Here is a 26930-nt window from a genome sequence, read left to right on the forward strand (position 1 = left end):
TTACTGGCATATTTCTAAAAATGCGAGTAAAAACGTTATATAAAATAAAATAGGTCATAATGAAATAATAAATCGGTGCCTATATGCGGTCATCTCATAAATTTCGAACCGCTTTTTTCACGGAAGCGGAAAAGAGGGGATGATCCCGTTCGGAGTCGTGGGAAAATGTAGGGGTTCGTTTGAATATATAGGGTTCACCAGCGGCCGAGCGATAAAGTCTCTGAACACTGGTAGTTCGGTCCGAGGTTCGAATCCCGCGAACGGGCTGGCTGCATGCGCGTTTTCCCCATGTGTAACGTGTATACGAGCCAGTTTCCCTTAGAAAGTCCTCCACGAAGGCATCCCTACCCTTAGGCAAATAGCCCTCTAGGCTTTGCCATAATCACACACACACGTGTGAACATATAACTTCTGTGCATTCAGTTTTATACAGGGGGGGGGGACAAATTGATTTCTTCAAATGAATGCAATTTTGTACAGTAAAAATATATTATTGAACGATAAACTGTAAGGCAAATAACAAATTTTTTAAAAAGCCATATGAGTAGAAAGACATTTGTTACATCAGTGAATGTGTAGTAAATATTGAGTTTTGCGTTTCGAATGCTATGTTGCATGTGTGCGAAGTATCTTAGAAAATAGTCTTAATACAAATAGCTTTCAACCTTTTCACGTCTAAGAACTGTTTCTCAATTACACTGTGGTCACTGCTTTTTTTTTTTTTTTTTTTTCCTAATGTCATATAAACATTAAATTGTTTTTAATTCGAGACTTGAATAAAATAATGCAAACTAGACTGCTGAAAATTCTTAAGAATGAAGTTAATAATACTGGAAAATACATTATTAATGCACTTTTTGTTTTATATGTAGTAGTTAATATGGAATCCTGAAGTTATATATATAAATGGAACAAGGTATAAAATACCGGAAGAAAATATCTTTAATATACAATGTTCATTAACATAATATGTTTATGTAATATCAGTATAAATGGTTAGTTAGGTTCGAAGCAATTAGAAGTTTTAAGTTAGATATATACATGTATTATATACATATATCTATCTGTCTATATGTATAGATAGATGTATATGCTTATAATGTGTATATATTTGTTTTTAAAAATTGTCTTGTAATTATATATATATATGTGTGTGCCATGTGCGTGTGACGGTAAGATTTAGTTCCTTGCAGTAAATTGATGACAGATGAGTGCTTGAATAGGAAAGACATTATTTTGTTGTCTCGAGTGGATTGAGGATTAGAAGATCACTGGAAATATCAATTACGTAGCAAAAGATGCGGAGATCTTTTGAAGAATCACAAATCACGTGATATTCCAAATATATCTGTATTACTTGTTGCACTTCACAATGGGGCCAATCTGCACCCCGCAATTTGTACGTTTACGTAGCAAGCATAAGCAGATAAAATGGGATGGTAGTTGGGTTGCAACGGTATTTATGATAACATTTTTTGTTAATCTCATTAGCTAAAACTTATAGGCAATGCAGAAGTTTTAAGATGATGTATTGCAGAATTAGTTTTCAGATATGACGCAGTTTAGAGAAGGTTATTACTAGAGAGAAAGTACCCAAATTAAAAATGACCAATTAACAGGTATTTTAAATTAAAATTTTGATTTGCATGTTTGTTTGGGTTTGGTTATAGCAAAGCACTCGACGGCTATTTGCCTAAGGGTAAGGAAGCCCTGGTGGAGGACTTTCTGATATATATAATTTCTCGTATACGCATTACAACATGGAGAAAAACCACGAAAACGCCAGTAGAGCCATTCCGTTCACCGGGATTAGAACACCGAATCGATCTACCAGTGTTCAACGACCGCTCAGCCGCTAGTGAGCCACACACGTACATCCACATTAAATTATATTTACTTGATGTTTATAAAGTGTAATTCAGTGCAATTTAATCATAGAGTTATAAAATATTCTACGGAATCTCTTCGCTTCGTAGATTTTTTGTAAGCTTCATCATATTTCTTAAAAGAGAATCTTAATGCTAATTCCATTTTCCAAGCCGTTTATGTATCTTATTTTTTCTGCTCTGAAATATATTTAGATATTATTTCACATAATTTATAGCTGAAAATGCAGTTTTATTAATGAAGAGTTTAAGGATAAGAAGAGAATTAAGTCCTTTTCTAATTATTCTTGAAACATTTATTTATTTATTTATTTAAAAGGCACATTAATACGGATCACTGAACTAAGATGCTGGATAGGACAGATTAATTACCTAATAAATTTTAATTTTCATTGAGTAAAAATGAATGCATCTGCATTCTCTAAGAAAGCAAACATTCCAAAAAAAAATTTTTTTCCCCCTTTTCTCGCAGTCATAGTATTTTTCTTAAATATTCAGCTAATGCATATTTAAATATTCCAATCCATTATTATATGTTATAAATTAATATAGCAAATAAATAATTTTAATTAATTTTAATTCTTATTTTCCCTCTAATAAACCCTTCTTCAGAGTTCAATAGCGGTCGATCAGCTTTTATCGGGTTGCTGATGAGAATAGATGCCGACAGTCGATAAGCTGGTAGTGAATAAATTCTAATATTTAGTTGAAGAGAAAATATTTATGTATCCAAATTTTTCAAGCCCTATTGCATACATATAGAAATACTTAAACTCGTAATTACAGATATATGTATGTTTATTCCCTTTGTAATTTTCAATATATATATTTATATTTGTAATGTATAAATCTTTTGATAGGAGCGTCATATTTTGAAATTATTGTTTAGAAATGTGTTTATAAGGGCTTTTATATTTACGAAAGATATTTCCCTCTTTACTCAGGCTCACTGTATTCAAGTCGATAGGACTAATGAAATGGAAAGATCCATTTGTTAATTCATTCCTAGTTTCAAAATCGGAGGAATGGACTCGCAGTATAAGCTACAGTGAGCTATGGAAATTTTAACTAAGGGCTCATACTTGACCTTATGGAAACAAAGTATCAGAATTTAATTAAATGTTTCACCTTTTAGGAAAATAGAAAATGCAAATATTTGTGAATAAAAACAACATATCTTTGAAAAAAAAAAAATTAAATTTACAAAAATCTAACAAAATATTATAGAAATTATATAAAATAGCGAATAAACTTCTTCGACGCAAGCTCGCTTAGTGTAAAATGAATGGATTGTGCAGTCAAAAAGCTCTCTTTTGTCACAGAAATATGCTGTTCATTGGGTTTAAAATTTATTCAGACTAACATGCGAAGTTCACTGAGTAACCTGTATTTTTCTTTGAATTAATCAACTAGTCAAAAACGGGGGGGGGAGACTTGAAAATTTGATGCAAATTTAAGAAATGGATTGAAAGAGCCCTCCTACAGCTTACCACTGTGCGTAAGCATTTTCGTGAATTTTCTTAAATAAATATTAGCCAATTTTCTCCAGAAAATTCTTCATGCATAGCCAGCCCTCATATACTTTGCCATATTCAATTAAATAAGCACACAAAATCATTCTTAAGATGATTAAGTAAATAATTTCCTGATAGATGATATGAAGCTTTTCAAAAACTAGGATACTTTCCGTAAACGATTAGTGCTGTTCAACAAGAATTGCATCTGATTATTTTTATCTTCTTTATATATATATATATAAGCGGCTAAAGAGTGTGTCGCCGATAGTTTATTGTTGCCAGTCGGAAAAATGAGCACGGAAATTAACGTTTCCGCAGTTTTTAATTAATATCTCAACCGATTAAAGTCATATGAAGATGAGAACGGTATCGATGGATTCGGAGAATTTTTTGTAATCCGAGGATATGCGTCTCGAATTTCAACACGACGCCATTCCGTAGATATTCGAGAAAAGAGAATTTGGCACGTAGCCAAATCCCTCTAATAGGGAAAACACAAGAAAGAAAATGGAAAATGTAGGGGAAAAATTAGTTTTTAATTAATATCTCGGCTAATTAAAGTCCCAAGAAGACGCAAATGGTCAAAATGGCGTGCTACGGACCTGCGGAATCCAACGGTGTGCTTCGCTAAGCCCGGGAACCGGCCGTTTTAGAGGAGATAATGTTACTTCACCCCATATATATATATATATATATATATATATATATATATATATATATATATGCGGCTTAAGTGTCTGTTTATCGCCTATAGTTTATTGGTTGCGTGCGTAACTGTACTAGCCAATGGCGTGAAGTTGCCTAGGCACAGGGTTCCCGTTTCAATTGAGACGTAGACAATTTCCTGTAATACTTGCCTTTACTATGACCATCAATAAGTCTCAGGGCCAAACGCTTAAGTGTGCTGGCATTTTTTTACATGAGCCTGCATTTGGACACGATCAACTTTATGTTGCCTGTTCAAGAGTTCGTGAAAGAACGGGCATAAATTTAAAAATATTGGATGGTCCTCTGCAAGGCGAGCTTAAAAATGATGGAAAGATCTACATAAGAAATGTATACAAAGAGATCTTTGAGATGTGAATTAACATTTCATTATTTAAATCATCTTTATTGATTGAGCTAGCGGTGGGCTCTTAAAAAATGTACCGCCAGTGATTTTCCTCACTGTACTCTACTTTAAGCAATTAAGCAAGTAGAAGGGGGAAACCCCGTGGGGCAGTAAGCAATGGAGCGTCTTCGCCGCCTGCCCTAGGTAATTCAATTTAAATTAGCAGACATCTTTGCACAAATCATTTTAATTACAGTTGATAATATCTAGAACAGCGGTCATTTCGTATCTCCACCTGGCCTTCTAGTATGTATATAAGCGGCTAAAGTGCGTGTCGCCGATAGTTTATTGTTTTCACTCGGAAAAATGAGCACGGAAATTAACGTTTCTGCAGTTTTTAATTAATATCTCAACCGATTAAAGTCGTACGAAGATGAGAACTGTATCGATTGATTCGAAGAATTTTTTGGAATCCGAGGATACGCGTCTCGAATTTCAACTCGGCGCCGTTTCGTAGATATGCGAGAAAAAAGAATTTGGCTCCGAGCCAAATTCCTCTAATAGGGAAAACACAAGAAAGAAAGTGGGAAATGTAGGGGAAAAATTAGTTTTTAATTAATATCTCGGCTAATTAAATCTCAAGAAGACGCGAATAGTCAAAATGGCGTGCCACAGACCTGCGGAATCCAACGGTGTGCTCCGCTAAGCCTGGAAGCCAGCCGTTTCGGAGGAGATAATGTTACTTCACCCCATATATATATATATGGCTTAAGTGTCTATTTGTCGCCGATAGTTTATTGGTTGCTTGCGTAACTGTTCTAGCTAATGGGATGAAGTTGCCACGGCACAGTTTTGACGTTTCAGTTGAGACGTAGATAATTTCCAGTAAAACTTGCCTTTGCTATGACCATCAATAAGTTTCAGGGCCAAACGCCTAAGCGCGTTGGCATTTTTTTTACCTGAGCCTGCATTTGGACACGGTGAACTTTTATGTTGCCTGTTCAAGAGTTCGTGAAAGACCGGACGTAAAATTAAAATTATTGGATGGTCCCTCTGCAAAGCGAGCTTAAAAAATGATCGAAAGACCTACATTAGAAATGTTGTGTACAAAGAGATCTTTGACATGTGAACTAACATTTCATTATTTAAATCATTTTCATTGATTGGGCTAGCGGTGGGCTCTTAAGAAATGTACCGCCAACGGTTTCCTTCATTGTACTCTACTTTATGCAATTAAGCAAATAGAAGTGGGAAGGGGCGTCCTCGCCGCCTGCCCTGGGTAATTCAGTTTAAATTAGCAGCACCTTTGGACAAATCATTTTAATTACAATTTATAATATCTAGAACAGCGGTCATTTCGTATGACCGCCGGGCTTTCTAGTTTATTTATAGCAGTTCTTTTCAGCCTCGTGACTTACATGTATGTATTGCTCAGGGGAGGGGGAATTCCTAGATGTAATAATGAAATATTAATAAACAAATAAATATAATCATTAAATTCATTTGATAATTATAATTTATTTTTCATTTATAAGGAGATATATGTTATTAATTATCCAAAAAAAAAGTTAATATTATTAAACTGTTTAATAATACATAAAAGAACCCATCAAAACTTTTCGCATCCTATATAATTTGTCTCCAATCTGGTATCATGTACATCCTTATTTTACATTACTGGCTGACAATGAAGAACAAAGAAAAACTCTGTAGCTCCATTCAAGTTTTTATTCCTGATATACTGATACTGAATGACACACAATGACTTTTCACTGAATGACTTTTCTTTTCCAGTTTATCTCCCCTTATGAACCCTAACGTATCCGGTTATTTTCCCCTTCGTAATTAGTGTCATTCTCCCGTTCTTAACCGCATTTGCAAAAAAGCCACCATTTTGAACTCTGGTGTAATATTCCCATAGTCTCCCCTCCCAAGAATATGATTTAGAGTAGCAATGTAAAATGCATGGCCAAATAGAAAAGTACTTTGTGTGAGTAAAATGAATATCAATAAAATTGATAAGATATTTCAAATGCATGATAGAATAATAATAATGTGTCTTCACGTGTATTTTGTAATGTTTTATGTGTATCGTTTAAGCCGTTTCTTCAGAAATAGTATTCACTGCGTATTTTTCCCCTTCTGATTTTCAAGCTGATGCGATACATATATCTATATAATTTTCGGAGCTTTAATGGTAAACGCATCGAGCTGTTGTAGACTATTTTGGAATTTTTAGACATATTATTATTAATTTTGCCACTAGTAAGCAAATTTCAAAACCCAATTTGTTTAGTAAATAATCGCATCCGCCAGAGTCGTAGCTAGGGTTTTCAGCGCCCAGGGACAACTGAAGATTTCGCGCCCCCTACTGCTTGCCAAGGATAGAAAACATTTAATTCTAAAATGTCGTAACATCAGTTTGGCGCCCCTTGGATTCTGCTCCCGGGGACAGATGCCCCCTCTTGCCCCCCCTCTAGCATCCGCTTTCCAATTGCGTTTTATATGCCGCCACGGCTACAAATTCAAGAGAACTAGATTACAGATTTTATGCTTTCTGATACTGATTGCTTAATAACTAGATTGTAAACTTTAACGAATTTTTGAGTAACAAACTCAACGATTTAAAAGCGAGAAATGGCAGCACTCTACGGCGGGTGAAAAAAAATCTATTTATCTCCAGCGGGCGCGGAACTGTGTTCGGAACAAGGAGGTTAGAATAGAAGGAGGGAGGGTTCGCGGTTTCCTCCACTATCGGGGAATGAAACTCCGCCGAACAAGCGGCGTCCATGTTTGTGACTTCAAAACATTGCATTACGGCAGTGACATGTACGTGTTTCTAACCTGTTCCGTGCATTTATTTTCCAGTAAAAATTTGTTACATTTATAATGAAATCCCTCGCTATTGTTGAATTTTTGTTTTAAAGTAATAAAGATGATATCCATAATTTACTATGTACAGCAAATTAAGAAATAGTTCGAAATCTAAATGCATGCGCATAACATTAAAGCCTTTAAAAAATGATGTTTCTGCATATTTCACGAACTTGCTTAGGTTAGAAAATAAATCTTAATAAAATAAAACAGATTTATGTGAATTCATTGATTTCAGTTTATGCGCATTTCATATTTATTAATCTCAAAGAAACTGCCTTTAATTAAGTTGAATTACAGAAATACACCTATATAAGTTTTTGGATACATCTTTCCACATGTTCAATTGTGTAAATATTTTACTTAATTTTATCACTATACTGCCCAGAAATTTGTAAGTTTATGCAAAAAATTTTTAACAGCAGAACAGTTTATCTTAACTTAAAAAAAATGAATAATAATTAATATATAAAGAAAAGCATTGCTTTATTTAACACCTTTACAATTAATAAAAATAGTAACAATTGATTTCTTACTTTTCATGAAAGTTATAAAACGAATTAACTAAAACGTTCAAATTATACAATTTAAATCCTACCATATAGCATTGTATCTTAAGGAATGAAGATACCAGCTATAAACAGAAACATTAAAATGTATTTAATATATTTTGATTATAGTTATATTAAATAACCTATTTTAAGTCCTTTTTTTCACATCTGGAAAGAAAACCACATGACATTGTGATATTTTGACATAGTTGTCACATTACATAAAAAAAGAAAGTTAATACTTACGTATGAAAAATAATGCCCGGAATTTTTTTCGAGAATCTATTTGTGCATCCATTGCTTCCTTCCCTCCTTCTATTCTAACCTCCTTGGTTCGGAAATTCTAAAGATACGCTCATTTTAAAATTATTTTGCGGCATTGCTATTGAACTGAATTTTAGGGTTTAAGTGAAAAAAATATGATATTTAATAAATAAAGATAACACACAAAACGTTACAAAAACGCCCCTTAGGACGTAATTTAAAATCTGAAACCTTTCAGATTTTTTATTCCCCACCCCTTTAAGGAGATAAATATGTAAAACTTTAACGAATTTTTGAGTAACAAACTCAACGATTTAAAAGCGAAGAATGGCAGCACTCTACGGCGGGGGAAAAAAAACGTTTTTATCACTAGTGGGCGCGGAACTGTGTATCGGAAATTCTAAAGATATGCTCATTTTTAAAATTATTTTGAATATTGCTACTGAACTAAATTTTATGGTTTAAGTGCAAAGAACATGATATTTAATAAATAAAGGTAACACACAAAACGTTAAATAAAAAAACGCGCCTTTAGACGTAATTATTATTATTATTATTATTATTTATTTTATTTTATTTTTTTTTTTTTTTAATCTGGTTTTTGTTTTCTGTTACAGCAGCTTTGTGTACAGTCAACGCGGACTGCGTTGTGAGTTGATAGAGTTTCCTAACCCATCCCGTTGCATAATTATTGTTTACTTTCGAGCAGTAGTAACCAAGGTTTGCATCTACGGAGAAATGGCAAGGTCACCTGCAGTAGCGAATTAAATGTCACTTTCTTCCTTGTGTTTTTCAATTGATGCTTTTCATTCGCAATGTGCTTTTCAAAACTCCGTCCCCCCCTTTTTTTAATTCTTTCTAGAAATCAGTAGGTAAATTGCTTACCCGGAATCATCTGTTTTTCGTATTTCGGAAAGTAAACTTAACCGCTTAATATCTTTTAATATTTTGTGTATTTTTTGATTCGTACGTTTTAAATGTGGAATAATTTTGCCTTTGTATTTAATGTAAAAATGTTCATCTCTGTTGTTCGAGAACGAAAAATTTGTATGTATATTATGTATTCTTCGCAGTGTGGGAAAATGACACATCAAAAGTCATCGAAATTTTAATGTAGGTATTACATATATATGCATTTAAGCCTGCACTTAATTTCCATTTGAAATTCTCACTAATTCAGAAAATGCTGATGAAAGAAACTTTATTGTTCATGTAGAACTAGCTTGAAGGAGTAATATATGCATCCATGGTTAATAATTTAAGCTAAATGCTCTAAAACATTTTCTCCTTATCCCTGCTTGAAAACTGCATTTAAGTTATAGTATTGTTTGTTCTCAGACAATGAAATTGTTTAACGTTTTACACATTGCAGTCAGTTTTTTTTTTTTTTTTTTTTTTTTTTTACCCTCAGTACAGAAAAAGGGAAAAATGGAGTGTCATATCCCACTCTTTATGAATTAAGTCATCAAAGAACTTTGCTAATGGCATCAAAATCTCTGTTTTATGAAGCTTATTTACTTTGATAATATCTTTATTGCTATGTATGAAAGCTTTACTTTTTACATACTTTTCAGACTACTTCAAACAAGTGCTTTTTTAACCCCTGGTCCTAATTTACTAATGCACTTTCTGCTGGACCCAATGTTTGCATAACTTCAGTGTGTTACTGTGTAGAGTTCCTTCTCATTGTTCCTAGATTACTTTGCTGTGTCTCTTAAGACTTTGAAAAATTGTCAGTTCTAGTCTCTTCACATTCAGTGTTTCATGTTTGAGCAACAAATTTTAATTTAATTAAGATTGCTTTCCTGTCTTACTGTTATAAACGAATGAAATAGAAATAAATGATGCATGGGTGAGTGAAGTTTGTTCTTCTAGATGACAAAAAGTAGCTTGGCAGTGACATTTTTTTTTTTTTTTTTTTTTTGTGTGTGTCATAAGCATGAATAGTATAAGACAACATAATCGACTATATGCTTTAAAATTCAAAATCATATTTATCTGCTTTTCATTGAGCATGTTTTTTTTTACTGTGAAGGCCAGATAATTCTTTAAGAGCTGCATATGCTTTCACCTCTTAATAGGTGTTGAACAAATCGGAACTTAGTTTGTTAGTAGCAATTAACAATTTAAGTGTTATATTGTCTCTATGAGCTACTACTTTCTGTGGAAAAATATTAATGAAAAAGAAAAAATATGTTTCTAAATCATATTTACTGTGCAATCCTTCAGAAGTGTGCATTTTCAATACAGTCAAATATCGAAAATCCACCGGCCTGAAATCCGCTTTAAGTTCACGATTCACATTGTTGTAATTTCTGGCTTTCTGAGTCCCTCACGGACTGGAGGAAACGGCGTTCACCAAAGTCCTCATCTCCTTTCTTCTTGCTTAAAAGCAAGATTGCTGCAATTCCTACAATTTCTGAGCTTTGTTATTTCACGTGATTATTTAGTGCTGCCTTTTTTTTTTTTTTTTTTTTTTTTTTTATCCAGATATTTTGTGGATAAATTAAGAATATTTCAAATTTCAACCCTTTTTAATACAATTACAGATAAGAAACACACTCATGATTTTACTGCTTGCAACATTGAAAAACATAAACACGTTGTATTGACGATGATACAAAAGTGCAAATTCTGCAAAAGATGGAGGCAGATGCTACTCCTTGGTTTATAGCAGAATCGTATGGAATTGCGACACGATTGTGTATGATATACGGAAAAATAACGAAAAGCTGTTAAAATTTTACAGAAACAGTGATTCTAACACCGGAATCCGAAACCGGAAATTTTTGCATGAGGCAAAATCGGCAAATCTCGATGCTGTGTACATATAATACGGTGAATAATATAATCAATTTATATATGTAATAATAATTTAATGCATATAATAAATTATTGCAATAATGTATATAATAATTTAATTAAATGTATCTAATACACCTTATTTATGTTGCACGTTTAGTCTGAATATTATGATTTATCTTTTTTGTCCTGAAATCTGCAAAATCTTAAAATCTGCACAACTTCTGATTCCAAGCACTGTGGATTTCTGGACTTCTACTGTAGAGCTTTTTTCATTCATCCCATTCATATTTTTATGTTTTAAATGAAGCATATTTTCTGAAGTAATTTGCTTAATATTTTGTTCTTAGGAGGAAAATGTCCTTGCACAGTATGTAAGGTAATATTTTAATTCATGAAAGTAAAAGAAAACTCCAGTAATTATGTTATGAGAAGGAATTAAGGTACATTGATTTGAAACTGAACAGAATAAAAAGTAAACTCTCCTGTAATATGATATAAGATAATTCAGAAGGTAGTCAGTAATAGTGTAATCAGTTAATAGAGTAATGGGTCTTACATATTTTGACATGAGAATAAAGCTGAAAAATGTCTCTAATGGGGAAAGGAAATTCAGATGTGAATGTATAAATCTAACTTCTAAAATTTTTAATGAATTTCTTTTATTTAACCCTTTGCGACACACATATTTAAAATATATTTTAATCTTTAAAAAAATGCCTTAGAATAAGTCAGATGGACTTACTTAAGTGCCTTTAAAGCTTGAAAAAAATTCTGCGCTTTTATTTTTTACGGGGTAAGGTGGGATACCGTTTGTCCCACCATGCAACTAGCACATGTCTTATAGCATATTGGTGTATAGCAGGAAAAAAAAAATATGTGGAATGAATAAACAAAATAAAGCGTGCATTCTAAAATATTCATAATAAACACACTAAAATGCATTTTGTACTTATTGCATATATGCATGACTTGTAAAATTTTGCATATACGTATATATTTAATATTTTTAAATTTTAGGAACAAAAGAAAATATTTTCTTGAATATTATTTTAAGATTAAAATTTGATGCTCGTACATATGATACTAAATAAAATATTAAAATTGGCACTTGATTCAAAAACATTTATATATGATTAAAATTGAAAAAAAGTCATTTTTCATGAAACTTTGAAAAACATGTTGTTTCATTCTTTTGTAAGCATAGAGGCATTTCACATGTTCCACACATCCAAAATGTTCGTCGTTCTTCTTTCGATGTGCTGCAATATGCACATCTTCTTCTGCTAGTTCTCTTTGGAGTGTGACTTAGATTTTTTAGTCCCTTTTTCTGGTTGTACGAACAGGTTTTTAGTTTTTATTTGAACTGGGGATTTCAGTTTTCTTTTCAGCTCTTTCTTGCCTGCAAGTGCCATTAGACTTTCTATAACTGAGAGAAGAAAATCTTTCATTGTTTCTACATCATGATCGGGTTCGCGAACAAACTTAAATAGAATAAATGCATTTACTATACTCGCATCTAAAAAGTAAAAAAAAATACGTGTGCCACCATTTCTTGCTGTTGCGGTTTATTTCATATAGTCCTTTCAGTTGATCAATCAGTCGACATATCCCATATTCTTATTGTATGAAATAATGCTGTTTGGGCACAGTACTTTTTTTGTCTTTCCATCTCGTTCTTTTCTATTAATTTCTTTCATTTCAGTTGCCTTTTCCAAGCAAGACAGGATAGAAACGGATCTTTTATCCTTTCATTTTATGCAATAAATTGAATCATTGCTAACTGAAAAGTCTATATATTCTCTTGACATAAATTTGTCTTTTAAATTTTTGGGTAGATACTTCCGATTCATATTTACAGTGCCACATGCATAGATGGGTCTGTGTCTTTAAATAGCGAAACAAATTATTACTTCCCTTTCTTCTTCAGCAATAACTTCAACCTCAGTTATTCTCTCTTGGATTTCAATTTCACCTGAATCAGAACTGACATCTGAAGCATTTGAGTAGCAATCGGATGGCAATTCAGCAAAAAGATCCAAAGCTTCCTGAGTTGTTAACTTTTTTCTAGACATTTTAGCACATCAGAGCATACAACGGATGTAAAAGCACATGCAATCACGAAAAAAGTAGATGCAAAAAAGAAAAGAAAAAATAATCGTGAGTGCTGCCATCTATTGAGCGGAAATTCAAGTGTTTGGTGGGACAATTTTTAACCCACTTATTTCAACTGCAAAATTAATGTTATAAAATATTGAATCCAATTAAGATTTTTGAAAATAAAATACCTTTGAATATTAAAAAGAATCATACATATCATAAATTGTGTACCAAAATTTTTAAAATATTGAAAAATGCGAGATACATGGATATCACTCTTGTGATCCTATTTTGAATATTTTTTGCTTATAAACTTAAGCCCTGGTATAGTAGTAACATCTACTGAGAAAAATAATAACTAAAATAGATTATTTTTAAAAGATTAGAAAATTTCTAACAGAAATTGCTAACTGAGAAAATAAATGTTAATTAGGTGGGACATATATTGACCCACCATGCCGCAAAGGGTTAAAAGTGGCTGGGTAGTTGTCAGCTTTGCCATTGTTTTTGTATATCTTATTAACTAAGTAATTAGCTTCATCTACATATTTTTTTGCAGTGAACCTTAATGGCAGCGGTAAAGTTGGAATTTCTGATTTTGACTTGCTGAAAGTGTTAGGCACAGGAGGTATGTATTATTTATATACTTTATATATATATAAGATAAACTGCTTTTAAGTGCTATAATTAATTTGTATTTCCTCTATCCGTTCTAAAATTATTCTTTGGAAAGCTAATATTTCAACATAATTTCAATAAATATGAAGCTAAATTTTAACTGGTTATGGAAGTGAAATGTTTCTGATTTTTATTTGTGTAAGTATTTATATCTATTCTGTTATATATTTGTGAAGAATGTATATCCTGCATAGCAAAGTAATATATAGTTTCTAGTGTAATTTACTTTTGTCTTTAAATTTTAGCATATGGAAAAGTGTTCTTGGTGAGAAAATCACGTGGACATGATCGGGGGAAATTGTATGCTATGAAAGTGCTGAAAAAAGCTTCTATAGTTCAAAAGCAGAAAACATTAGAGCATGCCAAAACAGAGAGACAAGTTTTAGAAGCAATTCGCCAGTCTCCTTTCCTTGTAACACTACATTATGCCTTTCAGACAGATGCAAAACTTCATCTGGTTTTAGGTAAGATGCCTCAAGTTTAGTTCACATTTTGAAAGAAAGTTCAAGCTTTTAAACACTTTTTGAGTTCTAAATGGTTCCCTCTTTGTGGTGGGTGTTGTTTGAGATGGTATTTCTATCACAGACATTGAAAGGAAATCACAGTCTGTAAATTCACTCTCAAGTACCTCTACAAATTTTGCTCATACAAGTGTGGAACATTTTATATTTAATGTGCTGCAATCTTTTGACTGTTTCACTAATTAGAATTCTTGCTTTTCAAGGACCTTATGAAATGTTAGAATTTATATTCACTGAAACTTCCCATTTTTAGTCTTTAAACCTGTTGTCATAAAAATTCTATACTTAATTTTGAGAAGCTCTGTGATTGGAAATAAATATCTTAAGACCGACATGTAAAAAAAGGTTAAGCGTGTTGCTGTCTAAAAAAATACTAAATATATAAGTGCATATTTACAGCAACATCCTTATTAGGATTGTACATAATAAGTGTATTTTACGTAATAATTTTTTTATCTTTCTGGGAATTTTAAGTATTTTATAGATTTGGAATTTCTGATGTCGAAATAAAGGTAATTGCTTCAAGTTGAAGTCCAACGCAGAACTTCACAGTTAAACGTAATTTCTATCATACTTTTTTTAATTTCTTACATTGACGTGCTTAATTATTTATGTTTTATCTTTTCTCTTTTATGCACTAGAAAGTAAGTTTGCAAAGTCTTATGTAATAGACTGAATAATTTCATTATTTATTCAGTGGTTTTTAGCTTCTCTGTGTCCCAATTTGAAACTGAACAGTACATTTTTCCTGGCCTTACATTTGACCTAGAAAACTAAGCTGTGTAGCCTAGTGCCATTGCACAATACACTTTTTGCACTTGACTTATTTTCTCTCCTTGCTAACCTAATTCTTGTACATCCCCTAAGCATGTTGTCCTCATTTGCAAGTTATTATTTTTATTGTAATTATCATGTTTTGTGTGAGTTACTTTCAATAATTTTTGATAAATCTTCTTTATTTATTCAGATTTTGAGATTCAGAAGATTTAACATTCAGATTTTCAGATTCAAAAGATTTAAAATTCAGAAGTCTTTTTTAATAATATATATCATTTTTTAATTTTTTACTTTTCTAAATTTGTTCCAAAAAAGCTCTTTTAAAAATTAAGATAAAGTTTTTCTTTTAAAATTATATTTCTAATTGGGTTAAGTTTCAATTAGCATTGTTTTGTGAAGGGAATATTTTTTTTTTTTTTTTTTTTTAAAGTCAGTTTTAATGAGATTAAATTTTACTTAAATTATGGCAGATTTGTTCTGTTTCCAGTCATCTAGCCCTTACTAACCATTTAAAATTTATTTCTATGGCTTTAAAAGTTTCAACCATATAAAATTTGTAGTAGAAAGACATTCTGTTTCTGATTTAATTTTAATCCAAGCTTTTTAATATGCACAAATTATATATTTTTTATTAAAGTGTGAGCATTTTTACACTAGTATTCTTAAATTGTTATACAGTTTACGTGAGTGTTTTTAGATTATGTACACACTGCTTTACATTGTGCCTTATTTTGTTAAAATGTTAATATTTTTGCATGAGCAGGGTTCGTACAGTCCTTAAAAGTCCTTACATTTTTTTTAATCAATTTTCGGTCCTTAATTTTGATCAAAATCAGCAGAAGGTCCTTAATTTTAATCATTTGAAATTTCTGTCCGATTTGACGACTGCCATTTTGAGTGTGAATTAGCATTTTGGGGGAAATATTTTTGGTGATTCACTGACATATATGATTATTTTTTGAATGGGTCCATGGGTTATAATTTGTTTCTATTTCTGATATAAATGATGAGATACTCAAGTTTCTAAGCAAGACATGAAACATAAGCATTTTGAAATTCATTTTTTCTAATAAAGAGCTCTTAAAGAACTTTTCGCTTCGATGATGTGAATTCTTTTATTAAACGGTTCTAAATTTGTCCACTTACCAATATTTTGGCGACTTTAAGATCAGTTTCTATAGACAATTTTTAATTCGAAGATCTGAAAATTTTTCGACCATTTTTTTTTAAAACCTCGTAACATTAATAAATTTTGTTAAAATAATGGTAATATATTGAAATTATGTTTAAAAAATAACATTAAAATAAAACAATTTGATTTTTTGCTGTCATATTATAAAGTTTCATTTCGGCAACTTATTATACAATATTTTGTACCTGAAAAATAAATAAGGTATAATGTTATAAAGTACAATTTATGAAACAGCTCTTAGCAAGAGCAAAATTAGCTATGTAATTAATTAAAAATCTCTTCCTTTTTAATTTTTTCATAGTAAGTTTTTTTCATGCAATTGTCTTACAATATTAAAAATTCTCAGAATATGCATCAGTTTTCTCTATAAAATTAATTTAACACTTCCCCCCTTTTTTTTTCTCCAAAATATTTCTGGCTTTTTGCTGTTACAGAATTGTTAGGGATAATTTTTCTTTAGGATTTTAGACATTGCAGCTTGGAAAGTTTAGATGATTTTGAAAGCAAGATTTATAGACCCACGATTCTAGAAGATTCAAGAACTATGTGACAAAATGAAAAATGTCTCCATGGTATCAACATGTAATGAATGCATTTTACAGAAAGTTTGCGATGAATTTCTTACTTTTTGGAGAACATCTAGAAGAGCAATGGAAACATAATATTTGAATGTTTTACTTCTGATGCTAGAATCTTTTTCTTAACATATTTATCTTCCATTTATTTTCAAGCATGGAAACTATAAAATCTTATCACATGGGCAGGTGTTAGAAAGGGATTTTTTTATTAATAAAAAAGTTGAAAATTTACAATCTAAAAGATTCATCTAATATGTTTTAATGCATCATACACAGAGCTGGCACTAGGCATTTTCCCACATGATGCAATCTCTGTGGATCCTAAATTCTGCTTCCAATTCCTGCTCTAAATTCTAAAAGTCTTGCCACACCAGCTCTGAACAACTGGTCTTTACCATATATATTTCATATTTCTTCAAAATGTCCATATTACTAAATAAATAAAATTAAGCCACTTTTTCTATACATTCTTAATGCATTTAGTGTTTTTTTAGAATAATAGAAATCCTTAATTAAATCCAAAAATTCTAAAATGAAAAGGAAATGTGTTGAAGAAAGAAACTGAATACATAAAGAAAATTATTCTTCAAAGATATGTGCAGTCATTATTATGTAAATTACCCAATTGTTTATAATTTCAGCCTTTACTATAATTTTCCATTTCTATCTCCTCATATGATAAAGTTACTAAGCCAGATTAAATTAAAATTCAGTTGTATAATCTTTGACCAGTGGTCCATATTTTTAGTTTGAATTTGACTGTTCTTGTGTAATTAAGTCACCGTGAGCTGTAATTGACTTTGTTAGCAACAGAACATGCTTTTATGGTTTTAAGTTCTTTTTAAATAAGAGGCTTATTTAAACCTTTGTCTGATGTTGTAGTTACTTTCAGACATAGCGATAATTTGCTTCATGTCTGTCAGGTGTTTGGAACTATTTAACTTTTACCAGGTCAAGTAAACTCTCATAGGTACATTGTGGAGAGGCTGACCAGTTAGGAGATAAAGCACACAGAAACTAGCGTGAGCACTGATTTGCATATTGAGACAAATCTCTAATTGTTAGAATAGATGCTTAAGGAGAAGGAAATCGATATAAACTAGCCAAATGTTTGGGAAGGCTTCAAAATAAAATGACTTATAAATATTTTGTTGAGTATTATTGCTGTTTTGTAGCTTTTAATGTGTAATTATCCTAATATCTTTTAAGAATCAATGTCATAAATTACATGTATTTTAAACTGTGAAATTTTATTAGATTTTGATTTTAATAGGGCTTTTTTAACAAATATTGTTAAAAAATAAAATTTAATAGGTGCCATGTAAATCTGTAATGACTAATATTATCTAATTACCTAATTTAATTATTTATAACTAAGTGCTTACCATTAAAAATTATATCTACGTATTAAAGCGAGTTATTGATACTCACTGTAACCACAAGATAAAATACAAAAATGTAAAAATTCAAGTAAAACTTATTCTTTGCATCTAGTGAGACTTCAAAAATAATACAAAACAACTTATCACCTCTGATGCTTTAATGGCTTATTGAAACCTTAAAGTATTTCAGCTAGGTTACAATCCCTGGAACTCTACACAAGGCATGACACTAAGTGCACCAAACAGAGCCTAACTTTCAACACTTGCCAACTGTGTCTACATCAGACCTTTCAGGTTTGTTCTAATCATCAAGTCTCTTTCTAGACAAGCAGCAGGGGTGACAACATTCAGCCTTTTGTTATGAATCATGCTGATTATGATCTTAATTCTCATTTTAACCAATGCCGCTTGACATAAAATCTACCTGCTATTTACTGAACCTCTAGACTGACCAAGTGTGTGAAAAAATGAAACATAAAAAAATCAACATAAAGCTAACTATTAGTAAAACGTAAGTGTCACTTATCGTCTTTCAAGTAGATCCAACTATTATAAGTGTAAAATATTTAATGTTACTTGATAAATTGCATAAAGTTTATTTTATTCTCTAACTTATTAATAATTAAGTTAATTCATGTTTAGTAATAATGCATACTACTTAAAGATCTATTTTATTTTTAGGATGGTATCGCAGAAGTGGAATTCTGGCATAGAATAATATTTTTAATTGAATTTTATTGAGTTCCCATTTGTTCATAGGTTCTTAATTAAAATATTATTCTAATCGTCTTATGATGCTAAAGTAATGACAGGCTAAAATTGAAAACTAAAATATTTCTTTTCACTTTAGCTAAAAATGAAAGTAAAGCAACAGTAATTCAGATCATTTAAAGTCTTAACTGCTTTGCTCTGCTAGAGCGCATCTATATTTTTTATTTTGCGAATTTAGTACTTCCTGATTATCTGTACCCCTAGTCTTAAAATTGAGTAGAATTGCCATGTTTTGGTGTATTTTTTATACATGCAGTAGTAGCCAATTCACAGATGTACACTGCAAAAAGAAAAAAAAGGACAGTTCTATATCCCCATTCCGATTGACGAAATTCCACTTGCGTTTTTCATCTCTCAAAAGCAGGATTTAGGATATGTATTAGATTTATATATAGCATTCTTCTAATATAGGTATTTTGGCGCAAAATCGGACTTTTTCTGAAATGATATGCCAATTTTTTCCCATATATTGATTCTACGACTCAAATTATGCCAAGCTGCCAAGTTTTGTAAAAATTGCTCGAGTAGTTTTTAAAAAATTAGCTCTCAAAATTTTAGCTCCTCAGTGTTAATTGAATTTGGTATTTATTTATTAATATATCTTTTTTTTTATTAAACTTGATTCCTTCTTCTTGAATTCGAAATTTAGGCTTAATGTAAATATAATTCGCACATTTTTTATGATTTATTTTTAAATATTTTTATAAATTTTCAAAAACTTTTTTATATTGAACCTATAAAATTTTATCATCGCATTAAAGTGTAAAATATAGGCACACCTGCAAAAAATTAAAGTTTTTTTATTCAAAACTTTCTAAGATATGCTTGAATTTATGTATTGATGCATTTTGAAATTTGGCATAATTTTTTGAGCAATAATATCATCGTTCATACTTTCAAATAATTTTAAAAATGCGTAAAACACATTTGGTGTTATTATTGCTCAAAAAATTATGCCAAATTTCAAAATGCATCAATACATAAATTCAAGCATATCTTAGAAAGTTTTGAATAAAAAAACTTTAATTTTTTGCAGGTGTGCCTATATTTTACACTTTAATGCGATGATAAAATTTTATAGGTTCAATATAAGAAAGTTTTTGAAAATTTATAAAAATATTTAAAAATAAATCATAAAAAATGTGCGAATTATATTTACATTAAGCCTAAATTTCGAATTCTAGAAGAAGGAATCAAGTTTAATAAAAAAAAAAGATATATTAATAAATAAATACCAAATTCAATTAACACTGAGGAGCTAAAATTTTGAGAGCTAATTTTTTAAAAACTACTCGAGCAATTTTTACAAAACTTGGCAGCTTGGCATAATTTGAGTCGTAGAATCAATATATGGGAAAAAATTGGCATATCATTTCAGAAAAAGTCCGATTTTGCGCCGCTATATATAAATCTAATACATATCCTAAATCCTGCTTTTGAGAGATGAAAAACGCAAGTGGAATTTCGTCAATCGGAATGGGGATATAGAACTGTCCTTTTTTTTCTTTTTGCAGTGTACATCTGTGAATTGGTTACTACTGCATGTATAAAAAATGCACCAAAACATGGCAATTCTACTCAATTTTAAGACTAGGGGTACAGATAATCAGGAAGTACTAAATTCGCAAAATAAAAAATATAGATGCGCTCTAGCAGAGCAAAGCAGTTAAGACTTTAAATGATCTGAATTACTGTTGCTTTACTTTCATTTTTAGCTAAAGTGAAAAGAAATATTTTAGTTTTCAATTTTAGCCTGTCATTACTTTAGCATGACCTTTTTTGCTCCCTCCTGTGCAATGAAAAAAAAGGGCGGGAAAGTAAAATAGGTTGCTATAAATTAAGAAGTTTCCAAATAAATTATTCTTGGCACAAACTGAAAAATTGTGCCAAGATAAATTTTTAAATTTTTCTGTAAATTTCGTACCAAATTTTACAATATTTAATATTTAGGCATAAAAGGTAGTCATAAAATCGGAATAGGGAAAAAATTGGCATGTCATCTCAGAAAACGTCCTATTTTGTACCAAAATACTAATGGTTAGAATAATGCTATATATAAATCTAATATATATCCAAAGTCGCACTTTCTAGATATGAAAAACACAATTTAAATTTTGTTAATCGGCCCAGTAGAACAAGAAATACACCCCCCTCCCTTTCCCCCCACAGCATACATATCATGTATGTGTATTATATTTATCCATCATTTCCAAGTAGTACTGACTGGCTGTACTGTACATTTAGTAATTATATAATTCATATAGAATTTTTTTCCTTCAGAAAGTTTCACTTTTCTTGTAAAATGCTTCTTTTTATTATTATTTATGAAAAGAACAGCACCTATGAGTCATAAAGATAGTCAAACAAATGTTTTTCACTAGTTCATAAAATTGCTAGGAAATTGGAATTTTTTGTAGGGGTATGCAGATAATCAGAAAGTACCATAATTTCAATTGGAAGACAAACTCCTGTCTTGTAATCTGACTGTAAAGGCAGTTTGCTAACCTTCTGTCCTAAGTTTATAGTATTACTTATTATTTAAAGCCTCTTCCTTTACATATTCTGGTGGAACAGATTGAACAACAGAAATGCAGAAAAACTTCAACATAAGAAATAATGTATTAAAGTGAATAATTTATGTAAATGTGTTTTACATTGTGCAATATTTTATTTAAAATATGAACATTTTTGTGTGAGTGTTTTGATTTTATGCTTCTAGATTATGTTAGTGGAGGAGAGTTGTTCACTCACTTATATCAGAGAGATCATTTTACTGAAGAGGAAGTGAGGATTTATGTTGGAGAAATTATTCTTGCCTTAGAACACTTGCATCAGGTATTATGTGTAATCAGTTTTTCTTATAATGCCTCAGATATAAGATTTTAACACATGTATTTCAGCAAAACTTGTTTAGTTCATTAGTAAAGGAATGCAGAATCTGTTTCAAAATATTGAACTAGTAACATATTTTCCTTAGTTTCCAGTTTAATTTTTTAATTACTTTTTAAGAGCTATTTCTTTAGTTTTTGTTATATGTTTTGAAACATCTTGCCTTTATACTGATGATATAAAAAATTGCTTTGAATAAACTCTATTTTAAATATTATTTTGGTGCTTATGTGTGAAAGGGGGGTTAGATTTGTTTCTGCAGCTGCTTTTAAAATATATTTAAAATTGAGATCGTTTTATCTGAAAATTGACAGTATATTTGGTGATTTAGGAGTAAAAATGCAAGGTGAATTCAGGTTACTTTGAGACTAATGGATAATCTGATACATAATTTCATTTTTACAAGCTGCATTTTTGCTGGTAAATAATCTGCCATTATAGGAATAATACTAACAAATACATTTTTTCCATACTCTTTCTCTAAATGAAATTTGTGTTTTATTGTAAAACAGTGAAAACATGTGCTTCTAATTCTTCAGGTTTCTGCATATGATGTTTTCCATGATAACATATAGGCCGACTGATTTCGTGGGTTTTTTTGAATTTTTATTTGGCAGCTGTGCAAAGAAATGTTTCCATTTTTCTCTGCAGATGCCACAAAACATCCTTTACTGTGGAAGAATTTGCCTGACACTATTTTCTTTTCAAAATATTTTTTTTCTTTGGATTTAGAACATCTGAATATTGCACTGTAAAGACCTTATTTTATTGTAACCAATTATTTATTACTATCCTTTCCCTTCTGATTTCAGGTTCTTGCCAGAATGTAAATTTAATGACGTGTATGCAAATCTAAGTGAGTTGAAAACAGTGCTTAAAGCAGCAGTTTTAAGAGTTCACTGTAGGAGAGTTAATTCGAGTTTATGCCGTGTGGTTGATTTAGCAACCTCATAGTTGCATAGTTGGCGCCTTCCACTTTCTTTAGATTATATTGATATTCTAGGTTCGGCTTTGCTGTGTGCAGCCGATTTAGCAGTTTAGATAAAACCAGTCATATAGCCAGTCAATCTACTTTGTTGTGATTGTACATCTTATTTTTCTGTTTAAGTTACTTAGCCACAAGTAGTGATTAAATTGCAAGCACCGAGTGAGTGCGTTTATTCAGTTTAGTTAAAATTAAGAAGTTATTATAACCGTTTTCTGCAAGTATCTGTTCTTTCAAGACCTAGTGAGAATTCGCTACCTAGTCTTTCAGTTAGGATCTTGCCAGTTGATGATCCCAAAACACACAAGAAGACTCTACAACACATTATTTCAGTCGATTGCAATGTCAGCTATGCCGTATTATACCTCATCACTTTATCCAGTGTAGGAGATATGACTTTTTTATTTAACAGTAAATAAATCTGTATGATGTATGAAAGGGAATATTAGAATCTTTTAACCTTATCTAACTTTTTAAAGTTGGACATTGCCTTTCAGAAATGGTTTGGAATGATATATGTATTCTATATTTTTTGTTATGACTGTATTGTGGAAGAATCTCTTTCAATGAGAAAAAAGTTGCAACTTCTTTAAATTGGAAATCTGAAATTCGAATTTTAGTGTGATGAAGAATAGTGCATAGTTAATAAGTTAAAATTATGTCAAAAAAATCATACTTTGACCATCACTCACTAATTATGAACTAACAATGAGAAAAGCGGCAAATTCTGTATCCTTGTAGAAGTCAAAATCCAGAAACATATCTGAAAAATTACCCACACACTTGGTGATAAAATAGATTTCTCTGCTTTAGTATGTTAGTATCAGTATTATAAAGCATTAAAGTACTTAAAGTATTAAAAAGCATTTAAGTAATTTTAATGCTTTTAAAGTATTAAAAAGCATTAAAAATTTTAATATTTCTTCAAATTGTTTTTGAAATGTTCATAATTTTTATTACAGTTGCCATTAAACCTCTGTATTGTGATATTTATTCTGAACTATAGTTGCTTTTTTATTATTTAGATGAATTTTTAAACTTCATGTTTTAAATTCTAGCTTGGAATTATATATCGTGATATCAAATTAGAAAATATTTTATTGGATTCCGAGGGTCACATAGTGCTTACGGATTTTGGTTTAAGCAAAGAATTCCTTCCTCATGAAACGGTAAGTTATTTTCATTTGAAGTATAATTCATTTATTATAAATAATGCATAATCTAGCTTAGGTAAAATAATAGATAATCTAGTTATGTATGATGGTTCTTTTGTAGTTGATTACTTTCCGTTTTGTGGTATTTATATTTTATGCACTTTAACTTAACATGTAATTGTTGTTTTTTAAGTATGAATTATCTGTTAATAGGACCAAAGAACATATTCTTTTTGTGGAACTATTGAGTATATGGCTCCTGAGGTGATAAAAGGAGGAAGTACAGGGCATGACTTTGTAAGCAAATAAAATTTTATTATTTAATATTTTTACGTGTAATTGGTAGAATTTTTGTTTGTTCCTTTGCAAAATATCTTTTATAGTATTTTTTGTTCAGATAAATTATTTATGAATCAAATAGTTCATTAAGGGAGACATTCGTGATCTGAGGTTCCATCATCCTGTATATCCTATATACTTTGTGATATTTAGCAAGATTATTTAAAATTTGATATGCTATGATGAGTCAATAATAAATGCAAATTTAAAATAGAGCACTCTTCTATTAAGCTTGAAAGTGTATTAGAAAATACTTCATTTTTCTTTCCCAGAATTTCACCGTGTTTAAGTTTCTTGGGTTAGCATATTAGATAAGCACTGGTTTGGCATTCTTAAATGTTAATTCCTGTTTTTCCTTAATTTTTTTATCACTAGTACATTTCTAGTAAGTTTCTCAAAGTGATCCATGTTGATCCATATTCTTCATTAATCAACCTTTTTTATTCTTATTTTTGCCGTCACACTTCTCATTTTTGTGATGAAAGTTTTCCCCATGTTAAAATATATCAGGATTTCACTGTAGGTATTATCTGTGAGATGCAACAAACTGAAGCTATTTTAGACATTAACATCATTTTCATTGGTTAATTCATCTTTCTTGTAAATTGATAAATTAACACTCATACCTACAGAATTTGAAAAGGTAAAAGTCTGCACATTACCTCAGAAGTGTTTGCAGCAGCTCACAAGCTATGTTTTGTATAGCAAGTGAGAATATAATGTATGGATCAAGGCTGGCACCACTGCAGTCTCTGTGGTTTCTAAATTCTGCCACCCAATAACCTCCTAAATTTTAATAATTTTGCCGTCCCTTATTTCTGCCAGGGTGATTGAGCAGATTGTGCTGTTTCTCACTGCATGTATCCTTCTTCTGAAAAAATGTGCTTTTATTTTTATTGGTGCTTTCCATTTTTCAAGCAGATGAATTGATTGGAGGATATACTTCTGTCAGTTTATATATTCTTTACATATGTGGTTTTACCGAACATCAAATATGCATCTTTTTCTGCTCCTGTGCTATGTTCCAGAATTCATCCTGTCATTTCCAAAATATATGAAAGGAGCTTTATCACATGTAGCAAATTATTTTGCATGGAATGTCTGATATAAGGGAAGTCATGTTGGATTTTAGCGGTGTGTTGACATTTCAAGTATTCTACATTTGTGCAGTAATAGTTGTTTGTGTGTGTGTTTCTAATTGTTCTGCGATAGCATGCTGAAGCGTGCCATTTTCCTTTATATTTGCATGCAAGAAATATCGGTAATATTATACATATTATTGAATCTCAAAACTTTGAATTTGTATTGATTTCTTTTTCATTTTACAGTGCGTTGACTGGTGGAGTGTCGGTGTGTTAACGTATGAACTTCTTACTGGTGCTTCTCCATTTACTGTTGAAGGTGAAAAAAATACTCAGAGTGAAATCTCAAAGTAAGTTGTTCTTATTTTATAAATGGAGAGAATGTGAAGAATGTTGAATTATATGGGAATAACAATAATGTTTTGAAATGTAAATTTATTTTTATAGTTCAAAATAATCTTGAGTCTTTTTTTTTTAATCCTGAAGATGGAAAAATAGAATCTCTTCTCCAAGTTGAAGAGCATTTAGTTTTTGAACAAACTTCCTTCCTGTTCCATCTATACACATATATGTCAGCTTTCAAAAATCAACATGACTAACAACAAATATATCAACCAAATATTCTTGGAGTGTAATTTGTATGAATAAGACATGCACTTGATTTTATGATATAAAAATTTAAAAATATTAAATTTTGTATCATAAAATCAACTAATTTCAAAATGTTAAAAATTTTAATTAATAAAATGTTTATTATGAAAAATCTTTTGTTATGACAATAATGACTGTTATTATGGCCAGAATTATCTATTACTATATTATTTGGACATAAATCTTTAAAAAGTTTTTAATGGGTTTTTTTTTTGTGGGGGGGGGAGATTGGTTCAGTGTTTGTACAGAAGTCTGTTAACCCACTTCTCCTAGTGTGAAATTGATCTGTAATAAAATCTCAATAAAATTACAAATATTGCCGCTTTATTAAAGTAAGTTTCATAATGCTTTTCATTAGCTATTTTAGCCTATATCCAAGTCTTTATGAGAAAATGTTATTTTTGTACAAATTACCATTCTGTAGATTTTATAAAATTACTTTTTAGCAAGGAGAAGGAACACTGTGATATTTTTGCAAAAGATTTTTCTTCTTTAGTTCAGTTAATATTGAATTTAACCTTATAATTTTATTATATGCAGTTATTGATAGATACTAATTGTTTATACAATGAAGTAGTTGAGGTGTTTGTAAGTAGATACAAATTTTACTTGATTTAATTTACTCTTGAGCTATTATGAGTGTACTGTATAGTGGCATTAATTATATTTATTGATTTATTAACTTGAATGCAGTTCTGAACTTGACTATTCAATACAATCACAGTAGTCTAGTCTTTTCATGATCATGATTAGGAAATTTGTAAAAAAAAAAAAGGTCTACTGAGAAGAAATGAATGAAATTTTGAAAACTCTTTTTAAACAGGCTCTTTTGTTTAAATTACATAGGACATTCTTTTGGGATAGCATAGAACTTTGTACACCACTT

At 30.6% G+C, this 26930-nt stretch overlaps 1 protein-coding gene across 2 annotated transcripts in view; it reads left to right on the top strand.

Moving 5' to 3' along the window:
* The window catches only part of LOC118190065 (ribosomal protein S6 kinase alpha-5-like), a 480169-nt gene that overhangs the window by 407918 nt on the left and 45321 nt on the right, over positions 1-26930 (top strand). For both annotated transcript variants that reach the window (XM_085815143.1, XM_085815144.1), the window contains exons 2-7: positions 13605-13673; positions 13969-14187; positions 21664-21779; positions 23877-23987; positions 24186-24269; positions 25640-25743. In XM_085815143.1, the coding sequence (XP_085671269.1) occupies positions 13605-13673; positions 13969-14187; positions 21664-21779; positions 23877-23987; positions 24186-24269; positions 25640-25743 (703 nt within the window). The remainder of the gene's footprint in view (positions 1-13604; positions 13674-13968; positions 14188-21663; positions 21780-23876; positions 23988-24185; positions 24270-25639; positions 25744-26930) is intronic.

Source organism: Stegodyphus dumicola, chromosome 4 (genome assembly GCF_044657685.1).
Source record: "Stegodyphus dumicola isolate Sdum_Otavi_A_Nest chromosome 4, ASM4465768v1".
NCBI lineage: Eukaryota > Metazoa > Arthropoda > Arachnida > Araneae > Eresidae > Stegodyphus > Stegodyphus dumicola.